At 34.2% G+C, this 13,303-nt stretch overlaps 1 protein-coding gene across 1 annotated transcript; it reads left to right on the forward strand.

Moving 5' to 3' along the window:
• Positions 1 to 2,422: 2,422 nt before the first annotated feature.
• On the forward strand, positions 2,423 to 4,046 carry LOC149409228 (uncharacterized). The gene is made up of 5 exons (XM_089650051.1): positions 2,423 to 2,508; positions 2,842 to 3,035; positions 3,365 to 3,547; positions 3,630 to 3,786; positions 3,904 to 4,046. Exons 2-5 carry the CDS (start codon positions 2,910 to 2,912, stop codon positions 4,044 to 4,046), a joined length of 609 nt encoding a protein of 202 aa, XP_089506177.1. The 5' UTR covers positions 2,423 to 2,508; positions 2,842 to 2,909.
• Positions 4,047 to 13,303: the final 9,257 nt, after the last annotated feature.

Consider the following 13,303-nt stretch of genomic DNA (forward strand, 5'->3'; position numbering starts at 1 on the left):
AGTTTGTTATGGCTGACATTCCTCAAGGTATTCTTAATTTAATTTACTAAACTATATATCAATATATCATGTGTGTGAGATTTGAACTAACATCTAATTTTACACTATTTTTGAATTTTTTTGCTGTTAAAATGCATATTTCAATTAGCATTTAGAAACAAAACATCGTTTGTTCCCATTTATAAATATATAAGTATTGTAGACTGAAGTCTCACCTTTAATGTCATATATAAATTGTGATCATCTTTTGTCCTTCCTTGAACAATTTTGTTATTTTCAGGAAGGCCTATATGCATTCCCCGGAGAGAATTATTCGAAGAATTAAAACAACGGGGTATATTAAATGCCACTTCTGGGAAATCAAAAGAGTTGTTAATTAATTACGTAACACAAAAATACCACATAGCGGCAGGTTCTAACATTTTGAGCCATACATTTTACAAAAACATTAAGAATTTTTCACTACAATTAATGAAGAAATTTCTACATAATATAGTATTTTAATATTTTTACTTAAAAATAGTTATAATTCATTAATAAGATTAAAAAAATATATTGCACTAATATTTAGCCAGCAAACAATTAATTCGTGTTTTTTCTTCATTCCGTCCACTGTGCGCCGCCCGGGCTTGCGGAGCAAAAGACAATCTTAATGATATACCTAGTGTTACCATATCCAACAATACCTACTTTTTACTTGTATATATTATTATCAAAATTAAATTATAACTTCTTGTAACTGTAACTGACCGGACCTAAGTCCTCCATCACAACACAAGCAAGTATTTTCGGTTTTCTGTGGTGGTGGTAGGAGTTATTGTTGGGTTATTCGTAACCCGGGAATGTTTGTCTTTCTTTAAAAAAAAAAAAAAACTTGACCACGACTACGTGACCCCCCCCTGGCGCCAAAGCTGGATCCGCCCTTGGACAGACCAGGGGGCTTACTCGCTAAATTTCGATTTCACAAACGAAAACGTTTCTGTTTGGCCAAATTTATCACATCGGACTTAAATTAGTACTCTGTAACGACATGGATAAAGTTTGGTTTATTTTAGCGTCGTCGGCGTCGGATCCGTTTGCATCTCACATTACTCTATACAGAAATGCCAAAATTGTCTATTGGCATATTTATTAGCGCGCTGAATTTTGACGTTTCCGCTTAATTCATAATATTACCCAGGGGGGGTCGACTCCGACCTAAATTTTGGTCCTAGAATGGTGGCGGTTTGGTGACGTCATAGCAATATTTAAAATGCCAATATCCAATAGGAACACTTTGAACGCCATAGAAGAACTGAGTTGTATAAAATGGAATATCTGTGGTAACAAAAGTCAAAACACCACATGTTTATGGTTATGTTCATGGTTCTTCGCCGACGTAAATATTTGTGAAAAGTGGAAGTAGATTTGTTAAAATGCCTCGCTAATTTCGCTGTAGTGTCGAAAGCTGTGAGGATGTTGTTTCAGTGCGACACGACAATAACGAGAGTCTGTTTCGGGAATGGGCGTGGAGAATTGGCAGAATAGATTATATTTATTACCCGATTTTGGCAAATTATGCACATGTTTGTAGTTCGCATTTTGCAAAAAAATTAAAAACGACTTGTGGCTCGTTGAAAAAAGATGCTTTGCCGACCCTTAATCTTCCAGATATCGGAATATATCGGGATTTACCTGGTGCACAAGGGACCCGGGATGTTAACCAAAATGCAGGTGCGAATCTCCCTCTGTTTGTTCAATGTTTCTAATGTAACTTATCATTAACTTTATTTATTATTAGAGAGATAGAATGAAATAATAGACGTTGATTTGAGTCGTTATTATGATAAAGATATTCATTCAATAGAATTATTATTTCTTCAAAGCCAGCAACTGAATTACAGATATAATATTCTATGTTTTGTTTGAGTAATGTGATGTTTATTTATTTCAGATTTCTTCCCTGAACCCAGCAGCGGGCTCATTGCTGCCAAAATGGACGTAGAAGCGTATACCTTCATACGCTTCTATATACAACTGTTTTATTTTTCTCTAAATGAAATAATATTCTAATATTCTGTTTTGGTGTGTTAACATTTTATTGTCATTTAAAATGTGTTTTGTGTTTCCACAAGCTTGTATGTCCCTTTTTTGTGTTATCTGTGTTTGAATAATAAAATAATTCATGCAATTACGAGTTTTTCATTTTTAAATAATATTTTAGGCTAATAAATTGGGACCGTATTTATATTGTCTATGGTAGTACCGTTTTTTTTTTTTTACTTTCCTCTATCTTTGGTCGATGGTTTGTGACGTCGTGACAACTATTCCCTTCTCATGCCATTCTCCACCCTTCTCTTTCTTTTTCTCTTAGTTCCAAAAAAATCCGTCGGACGAAATATGTTCAGTACTAATACTAAAAGCACGAAGATGACGAATGACGATCTAGGTGTAGGTTCATTTATGATATTACCCATTGACGCATTTTGAACAATTGATTAATTTATCACTAAATAAGGAAAAATGACCGTAAGTTGTACAATTATTTATAATTTTCATGTTTATTCTGTATTTTTTTACGTTGGTAAATGTATTTCGTAAGGTATCGTAACCTTTCCAAGAAGTAAAGGACTTTATAACCTCAAATTCGCTTTGAATGAACAGTGTTTTATACGTACAAATGACATTTATTTGTAGATTTCTTTTCACCTAATGACGCTACTCATTATGTTATTATATTATATTCACTAGGTAGTGTGTATTTTTGCCTTTGTCAGTTTTTTATTAGTCACCTCATTTTCGTGATGTTCATTTACTTATTTTACATTGTTAGTTATTTAATACATGATAATTCTCCTACAGACTATTAAAAAAGGGCAACGAGTGTGCAGCTGGAGTTTTTGGTGGCGTGGCTCTCGGAGAGGCCTGCCATGGCTTCCGGTAGGTTCCAGGGCTTGGAGGGACGCCTGCAAAACCTAAGAGAATGGCAGAGTTTAGCAGAGGATCTAAACGCTCTCGGCTTTGGAACCTGCAAAACCGGAGAAAAGTGGCAGCAAGTATGTGCATATTATAATAATTCCAAATAATCTATTTCACCAGAATAGTTGTTTGACTAATTATTTAATTAATTTTTCGGAATAACTTTATTGAGTAAAACCTCAAATTGTAATATTTAAATATTGAAGACAATATTAGTGATTTTTAAACGAAAATCTGAAACAGAAAAATCAGAAAAGGAAACGGGGTAGAGCATTGTCCCGGAAAGACAAGGGTCCTGGGTTCGAGTCCCAGATGTGACCGTTTCCTTTTCTGATTTTTCTGTTTCAGATTTTCGTTTAAAAATCACTAATATTGTCTTCAATATTTAATTATTTAATTGTTTCAGACCTGGAGGGACCTGAGGAGCAACGCGAAGAAGAAGGCGTCGCGGCTTCGAGTGGAGATGTGCCAAACTGGGGGAGGGGTGAGCAGGGTACCACCTCTCACCCCACTCGAGGACAAAATTCTGGCCATTATTGGGCCAGAACTCATTGATGGAGTACCTGGAGAGGAGACTCCTTTCCACTTTGTATGTTTCAGATCATATTCATGCACAGTTCAATTTTAATATGGATTGGAAAACTAAATAGGTACTTTATTACTTTTTACAGATAGAAATTATTCCCAGTGTGGATATGTTAATCCCCGCGACGCCTGAGCCGGAACCTGTGCCGGAGCCTGAGCTGGAGCCTGTGCCGGAGCCTGAGCCGGAGCCTGGGCCATCTGGCATCAGAAGAAAGGCCTCGCACAACGTTTCTAAACGACTATGTAAGTACTTACACTGAAATATCTTGGGGTGTATAGGAATTATGCTATGAAAAAGAGTAAGAATCGTATGTAACAAATATATTTATAAAAAAATTACATAAATATTTTCACTTTCAGTCAAAAATAGAATGGATGAATTCCTTCAGATGGAGCGGGAGAAGATCCAAATGAAGCGGGAGAAAATTGAACTTCTCAAAGAAATGAAAGAGATGATGGCTCTGATACTCTCAGAGGTTATCAAACGGAAGTGTAAGATATGATTTATTTTATATTAGACATTATAATGGCAATATACTCGTACATATATTAATATTGTCATTTAAAAACAGATGAGACAAAAATTACAACATTAAAATATTATTGCCATTAAAACTCAAATGCCAGAACCAGAGGATGTTATTATTGAAGATGATTTTAGAGAGCTGGTTTAATTGTGGCGATTGAGAGTCTCAACAAGCTCACGTTGAGTTAGCCGACCTTGCCTGAGGTTATTGTCGTGTCGATTGTTAATATCAAACACTTCTCTACAATCATTTTCAATAATAACATCTTCTGGTTCTGGCATTTGAGCTTCAATGGCAATATTGTGAAGAACAGCGCATGCATTCGTTATCTTTACTGCCATTACTGGGGTATAATGAAGCACACGATGTTTTAAAAGACAGCGCCATCTTGCTTTTAATATCCCAAAACAGCGTTCTATACAATTTCTAACCCTGCATTGCAATTGCGTGTAATGCTCTTCTGGCGATGCCGGCACCGCATTTAAGATGGGGGTCATCATGTATGGCCTAAGCGGAAATGCTGAATCTCCTGAAATATTATAATATTTGATATACATATTTAACACGTAATACCCGGAGGTTGAAAATGAAACACATGCGGCGGTGGTGGGTCCAGATTGACCCGGCTGAAATGATGAAATTAAATGGCTTTTTATGCATTTTTCGTTCATATTCTTACTTTTATATGATATTATTTTAGTTCCTCATTAACTCATAACATATCCCCTGTGTTTTTTGTATGAAGATGGAAGTTTTAGAAATTAGTATTCCGTAAATTTTGCGGTTCGTCGATATACAGCGGCGCGGACATCCCGCGCAACAGCTAATCAACGACTGAATCGACGACGGCCCTGACACGGCCGAGCGGGTGCCGGGTGATGGTCAGGGGAATGAGGAGGGCAGTGCGGGAGAGGGGGACAGGAAGCGTTCGTCAGCGGAAACAAACATTTTTATTTCTATAATTATTAAAATTTTCGATGGTGTGCATTTACAAGAATATCGTGTATTATTTAAAATACCAGAAATAAATCACTTATTTGATAATTTACTTGTGGCTGTACCTCTAATAGAAAGATGTGTAAAGAGAAAATAAATTCAATTTATAGCCATATTAAACGATGATTGCTTATGCAAATATTAGAAAATATTATATAATGGCATTCAAATTCAAGTTGAGTATTTACTTTCCTCACACATTTATTTGTCACTATTAAAACCATTGAATGACACACATTAAAAAATACTAAAACTTTTATTTTTCAACGAAACAAATTTAAATTAACAATTTTCATTTAAAAAATCGGAATAAAAGCAATATTCTAAATACGAAAATACAAAAATGATTCGACGATTAATAAAATTTATATACATACACAAAACACCAAATGGATTTATTATTACAAATTCAGCAGCAAAATAATTATATAGCACTACCAATTATAAAAAGTTTAACAGTTTTTTACTAGTTAAAATATATTAAAAATGCTAAAATTCACCAAAATAATTCATCGATATATTATATCATTCAATAAATGTCATCGAAACGTATATTGCTAAGAATATAGCGGAAGCGATCTCTAGATAAAGCGGAGGGGAAAAAATGCTGCCGGAATAAATCCTCGGTAGTTCAAAGTTCGCTTAGTTCTAACTTTCGGCCACGATTTCTTCCTGAAGCCAAAAGAACTCCAAAAAATGCATACATTTCTGTCTTCGTAATGTTAGGAAAGCTGGAATTTTTTGGATTGAGCTGACAGAATTTATTCGTATTTTTAATAATTTCCTCCACCATTTCATTTGAAATAAACAAATCAAAAGCATCTCTGATGGATACTATGATCTGGCTACCGTTTTTCAATCCAGGGGTAGAAGAAATAATGTTATGGCTTCTGGTACGTGAGCTGGCTGGTGGCGCAGAATTCCATTGGAATCCGGAATTCGACACGTATAAATGTTGATCTGCAACGGATTCATTCGAATTTCCTACACTAACTTCATTATCACTTCTTTTTCCACTTTCAGATATTTCCTCTAGTAATATTTCTTCCGGATCACTTTCAAATTCTGGATCTAATGTTTCGAATTCCAAGTCGCCATCATCACTGATCTCACTGTTCGAACTGAAGTAGCTTTTCGATCTCATTATCAGATAAATAATTTTGCTTTGCCATTGCGTTCGTACGCTACGAAAAAAAAAATTAAAACAAAGTCACAAACAAAAATCACAATACTAGAAATGTGCCCGAATGGTTGACAACATCTGCGCGGGACTGTGAGAGACAAAGACGGAAGGACAGAGCGAGAGATATGCTGTTTCGTCGGCTGCTCGAATTCAACTAAGAAGAAATGGAGTTTTTGCGTGTTTTTATACACAATTATTCTAATAACTTTTTTAAAACGTGTCCGATTTTAATCATTTTTGAGTCGAAATGTGGGTAAATATTTGATGAAAGAATAGACAAAAGGAAATTAGCCTAAACGAGATATTTGCGGCAAAATCTTTTTTTTTTTTAAACACTGGGTCAAACCAGACCCATCACCGGAGTCGAGGTGTTAAACAAATACATTAAAAATAGCCCACTTTATTAAAAACATGAATGAAATTTACCTAAAAGCCAGAAAGCTTCTCGATTATTTGCTTCTTCCAATTGTGGTTTTATTGCCATCATTTCCCATACGTGTGCATCATGTGAGGCACCCCCATACCTCGCACATATAGCTATTATTTTTAGGTTTGAGTCGCATATCTACAGGTGAAAAATAGCATGATATATTTTATATGATAGGTGTATCAGCTAGTTTGTCCATATTTAAAAAAAAATTATATTTATTTACCATGAGAGCATTCATCGAATGGAAACCTTTTCGGTTGAAATATGCCTCTTCGTGGACTTTGGGTTTTATTATTGCTATATGGGTTCCGTCTATGCATCCAATTATACCCGGAAATTGATATTTCTCATAAAACCTGAAACATATATAGAGTTTTATGATTAAAATCGATATAGATACTGAACTATCAATACAGTTTTTATAATTTAGTTGTTTTTATGGTTTCAGGACAACATGCTGAGAGCTGTGCTTGCAGCAAACACTACTATGTATTGGAGACGCGACAATGCGGCGCCTTATTGAAATATGACTAATTAACAGCCGATTCTGGCACATGTACCATCACTTTTTACCATTTAGTACCCATTGTAGCAAAGGTGCTTTTATAACTCTTACTTATTTCCTATCAACCATATTTCTAGTTGTACCAACTTATCGCTATAAGTTTTATGATCTACTTTTTTGATCTCGCATCTGAAAAAGTATGTTTCTGATTTTGTTTTATGTATTTAATAAATCAAAACCAATTTTTTTTCTGAAGTCATAAGATTTGTACTTAAATACTTCCCTACTTCATTGTAAACCATAAATTTAGTGTAACATTTTGTTTTATTTCAAATGACAAATTACACAATTTTTCCAAAGTAACGTCACTATTCATATTGAGTTATATTAAATGTTCAATATACCGTAGATGATATGAATAGAGTGTAGATACGTTACTGAGACAAACGTGCTTTGACTAAGTGGCAATACTTTAGAGGGCTGTTCACATAACTATTTCATTTGTACACATTCTTTGAATGGCTTTACTTTTCGTAAGCGGTGCAACATTTTAGTAGGATTAGTATCAATATAATGATTCGTTTAGTTGGATTAGTATCAATATAATGATTCGTTTAGTTGGATTAGTATCAATATAATGATTCGTTTAGTTGGATTAGTATCAATATAATATACACATGTACTTACTGTATCATGCATTTGTTATTGCTACTACTTGTTTATCTAAATATGTTTTTACCATTTCTCATTTACTGTACGTGTTCTAAATGCATAATCTTTTCTGTAATACATTGGTAACTGTATGGAGGCTGTAAAAAGATGAATATCTGTTGTTTTCTTATAAATCTACTAATATAAAATATTACACCACATATGTAATTTAGTTGTTTTTTGTAATTCTTATTGTTCCTTCCTTCAACCTCGATACAGACAACATGTTATAAAATTAATATTACTTTAATCGTTAAGACGGACCGTTCTTTGCTTAAATTTCAAAAACAAACTGTTTCGTCATGAAATTCAAGTGAAAGAAAGATAGAGCATGTGCTAAATGGGTTAGAACCAAAAGGTACCAAGTCAGTGGCGATATTGGTTTCCATTCAAATCTACATGGATGGCATTTTTACAGTTCTTCTATTCTATGACGATAATGATATATTATTTATTTAAATTGGCCTTAGACTACGCTTGTATACCAATATAATATCCATGTTGATGCATTCATTCCTCATCAGTGGAGACGTTATAGTCTGTCATCTGAATATGCCACAATCCTCGGGTAAACAAGATAAGTAACAATAAAATACAATAGATCAAAACAAACCCTTGTTTGACGGAATTCCTTTCTTGTTGTGTTCCTGGGAATTTGATGTGCCGGTGCATTATTCTGTTTAATGCCGAGACAATCTCGTTCAAGTGTCGGCTCACTGTTTGTTGCGACAGGCTCGAGTGAAAATCATTCCCCACAATTTTTTGGTATGACCCTGTCGCAAGAAATGAGAGTGTCGTTAGAACCTTAAAAATAAATAATGTATTATGAGTACGGCAAATACACGGCAATAGAAGATAAGATAGGCAGAAAGAAACAATACAAACTGTATAAATGAAAAAGTACCTAGGCACAGGTTATGGACTAAAGAGAATTATTTTTAATTTCTAATTGTAATTTCCACCGGAAAGTGCTGTTGGGGATTTGCAGATATTGTAAGAAAAAATGATTAATTAAATAATGTTGTATTCACCTTAAGTTCCAAGGGCACTCCGGTTGTTCGCCTACCTACAGGGAGTATCGGCCTCAGTTCCTCACACAGGGTTTTGAAAATGTCCTGCGACAGGCGATAATTCGAAATGAATAAATTTGCAGGAATATTTAATGGATTCGAGAGATCCCGCAACTCACGTCTTCGGACTCTCTCTTCCCGGAGGTCTTCCGCGAGCAATGCTCTATTAAGGCGAAATAGGTAGACTTGACCTGAAATTTGGCATTTTTGAGGCCAGTTTTAGACGTATGGACACTTTTTTAGAAAAAAACACAAATTGTTTTCGAAAGATCGTTATTTTATCTAGTAAAGTAAGATGTTAAATTTTGAAAAATAATATTATTTTCATTTCATAATAAAGTGTTACCGTTGGACGATGCGCAGATTTGTTGCATTTTCAAAGGTGAATTTGTATTATACAACAAATATTTCAAATCATATAATAATACAGTATAAACAATCAATAAATTATCTATCATAAGTATGTATAAGAATTTTGTTTTTATTTCAAATAAAATTACTAATAAATAAATCCGAACACGCGTTTTGTGACGAAAATCCCCCAATTTGACTATTTATTCATGGTCTTACAAATTGGTATAGTTCAGATTATTTTACAAAAATAATTTACCAGGACATTATTGAAACATTAGAAATAATTTATAATCAAAAAATATATTCTTAAAGTATATAATAGTAATTAATTTCGATTCGCGTTTGCGCATTTTTATTAACTCGGCACAAGACGAAATATTGTCATTCTCCGCCGCGACCGGGCGGCAAGCGGACGTCTAGTCCACGCCGGTCTAGTTAATAACATTTTAGAGAAATTCCTCGCTTAAAAATGGGGAGGAAAATACCCTCGAAACAAAAGTTTTATTAGAAAACACAAATTACGACATCAAAAACGTACGTGGGATATATATTTTCAAAAAAAACAAAGGTTAATGATATTTAATTATCCGTGTACATTGTACGTACTCATATGCTACAGGGTCGTTCGAAAGAATCAGTCAGAATAAGCACATATTTTTTATAACATTTGGCGATAATTTTGTGTTGTTTAATATCCAGGGAAAAGAATCAACTATGGACTATCAGGAGTTTATGTCTATCATCGATGTTTCATGTATAAATGTTAAAACTTATGCCAAAGTACGTGAAACTGTTTGTGATTGGTGGTCAAAAAGTGCCACGAACCAGATGAATTTTGATTCGTGATGTGCGATTCAAATCATTTTATTGTTCACAATTTCTATTTTATTTTACAATTCACTATTATATTGGTATAGTTTACCATATTTAATATTTTTTGTGTTACTTTTTGTCAGTTTCATAATGTCATATTGTAAATTGAGCTTCTTGTTTTAGGAAAAAAGACGAGTTTATGTTTGACATACTAACCTATGATTTTTCAATCGAAATTTACCTCGTGAATTTAATAACATTTCGAAAATTATACGAGTCTGGTCGCTCCGTTAACCATGAAAGCGATACAATATTATGCAATCGCATAATACATATTATGTAGGTAGGTACCGTAGAAAATAGTTGGAAATAAAACCTTGTTTTAATATATATATACTACTTCAGTTGTAAGGAATAAACCCTCTTTTCAATGTCATACTTATCAAATCAAGTAATACTTTAAAGGTAAGTATTAGAAATAAAACATACCGATAATACCTTTCGGACAAACGAATAAATATTTAAAACAAAAGATTTTTACTCACTTTTGGAAAACCTATGTAAAATAAATTTTAAAAAATCAAATTAAACAAATATTTGATTTTTTTTATATCTTCCATATCAACGCACTGCATTTGTATTTATTTATGTTTACGCTCTCGGACGTATAATTTACAAATATGTATGTAACTACTTATTAGGAAGAAAGCTACAACCGAGAAATCATCAACAATAATTGTTATTTCATCGGAACCATGCTGTAGTTTTCGTCAGCCGCGCGGATTTACGGCTCGCAGCGGAATGAATTCGGTGTTTCTGTCTCGTTCTAAAAAAAAGTCCGATCGCAAGACCGTCTTTTAACGAAATTTGAATTCTCGTCCGCTGGTAAAGACGCCTTAACAAACAGCAGACGGAGATAACCTCCCATTGTGGCTAATGTAGGTACACAAAAAAACATAAATTAATAATAAGATTGAAACAGCCATGTACCTATTGGGCATATAAGATAAAATATTCAGCTAACTACAAGAAACAACTATTTACATCGGTATATATGGTAAAAGATGCATTAAAATTCTATTTTATTCAACATCAAAATTTTCCTTATAAAACTATCCCTTTGCAGCGTTGGACGTTTGCGAAAGTTTCCTTCCAATCTAAATTACGCACAAATTACTTAAATAACCCAAATTAAGAACCTAATAATCTAATTTGTTTACGTAAATAGTTTTTTCTTGTAGTAATTGTTGAAACGAAGTGTAATTTCCATAATCTGTGCCTAAAAGTGCATCGGTTAGGTATATATTTATCAATTCGGTTGAGGTATTGTTTAATTCGAAATAAAACAAATTACTTACCTTTTAAAACTAGTAAATTCGATTTTATTAACTTCGAAAAATATGTCGTTGGGCGATATAAAGCTCTAAACGGTCCCAAACCAGTGGTAGTTCGACCTATTTTGATAAACCCGACAATCAAGCCTTTGGAGCTATAATGTTTCTAGCTTTCGGAGGTAGAGGGTACCAAAGTTAACAAAAACTGTCAAAATACAAGGAGCGTCGGCAGACGTCGGTCTAAAGCGAAACGTTGAGCTGTCACTTTGAGTTGTCGATTAAATTCGGGTTTACGACTTGCTAAAGAGTACCAAAATCAGTGAAAACGGGTTTGTCAGTCGTAAACCCGCGGAACGGACGCTTGTGAGAGATACAGAGTCAGCCCCCAGGGGCATTTAACTAAGCTTTGGCCTTGAAACTCATTTGAAACCGCCACGCCCACCTCAAAATTCTTATAGAAAACGAATAATATGGCTAAAAGCTGGGCCTTAGCATGAGAAGTCGATATAGCCCTATAGCAATACGATATCGTTAAAATACGTCATCAATGAGCACTTAAGGTTAAACGCAACGCTCGTTGTATTCTACGTGTTCACAGATGGCGTTAATTAATTAATTTTGTTTAAATACGCTTTTGCAAGGTATTGCTTTACAATATTAAGACAAATCATTTGTTTGCGCCCGTATATACGCAATATGAATATGAATCAATAGTTTTGTTCGTTAAAAGACTTAATTCTTTCGAGAAAGGCACACAAATACAATATTTTACCGATGATTCAATCCAATATTGTATTTGTATGCCTTTCTCGATAGAATTGAGTTTTTATATGGACAAAACTATGTATTCATATTCATATTGCGTATATGAGGGCGCAAACAAATAATTTGTCTTAATACTGTAAAGCAATACCTTGCAAAAGCGTATTTAAACAAAATTCTTTAATTAACGCCATCTGTGAACACGTAGAATACAACAAGCGTTGCGTTTAACCTTAACGACATATGCTAGCACGATCAAAATATAACAACCGACGATTGTTAAAATTCCTTGTCTATGGTCAAAGTAGCGACGGTATCGTTAAAATTGCGAGCATGAGAATGTATCGATAGGATAACTTCCGACCGACGGTTGCTAAAAGCCCGCCGAATATAACGTGGGGTCTTGAGTCAGAGTGTCAGTTAAAACTTTGGTTGGCTGTCGATATACGTATTTTTTTAATAATGTCGTTCATTATGCAAAATTTCTGGTTCAATGAAAGGAGGCAGGTTAGGGAAGATCGTAGGATTGAAAGGCGTCGTTTACGCGATCAATTGAATCCGTTCGAACTTGCAGAGACGGAATTCAGACAATTGTTTCGAATATCGCGTATTATGGCTAGAGATCTCATTGATGAATTAACTCCTTTTCTAGTGTCAAAAAATACATTAGGACTTCCAGTATACATTAAAGTGAGAGTATTAAATATTATTGATATCTTAGTAAAACAAAAACACAATATAAATCTATCCACCACTGGAACGACCACGTGAAATAAATAAATTTGTTTCGATTGGTGATGATAATTTTTCACAATAAAGTGATTAAAATGATCAAAAGTGAAGTTTATTAATTAGTTGTATTATTTATGATGTTGACAGGTACTCGCACCCATCAGCTTCTTTGCTACAGGGAGCTACCAACGTGGAGTAGGCCAAGATCACTTCTTGGCGATAGGGCAAACTACCGTTAGCAAGTGCATAAAACTGTTTATGAAAGCAGTTTTAGAACATCTGTACAGAAGATGGATACATTTTCCGGCTACAAATGAAGCCCGCAAGCAAGTAGAGAGTAGTT

Source organism: Hesperophylax consimilis, unplaced genomic scaffold, assembly GCF_061612785.1.
Source record: "Hesperophylax consimilis isolate HC1 unplaced genomic scaffold, BYU_Hcon_1.0 scaffold_33, whole genome shotgun sequence".
NCBI lineage: Eukaryota > Metazoa > Arthropoda > Insecta > Trichoptera > Limnephilidae > Hesperophylax > Hesperophylax consimilis.

Excerpts from the sequence above, each read along its gene's own strand:
- LOC149409228 (XM_089650051.1), top strand. The coding sequence starts at position 2,910 with ATGGCTTCCGGTAGGTTCCAGGGCTTGGAGGGACGCCTGCAAAACCTA. Across the intron at positions 3,036-3,364 it reads CCGGAGAAAAGTGGCAGCAA|ACCTGGAGGGACCTGAGGAG; the intron begins GTATGTGCATAT and ends TAATTGTTTCAG. Across the intron at positions 3,787-3,903 it reads CAACGTTTCTAAACGACTAT|TCAAAAATAGAATGGATGAA; the intron begins GTAAGTACTTAC and ends TTTCACTTTCAG.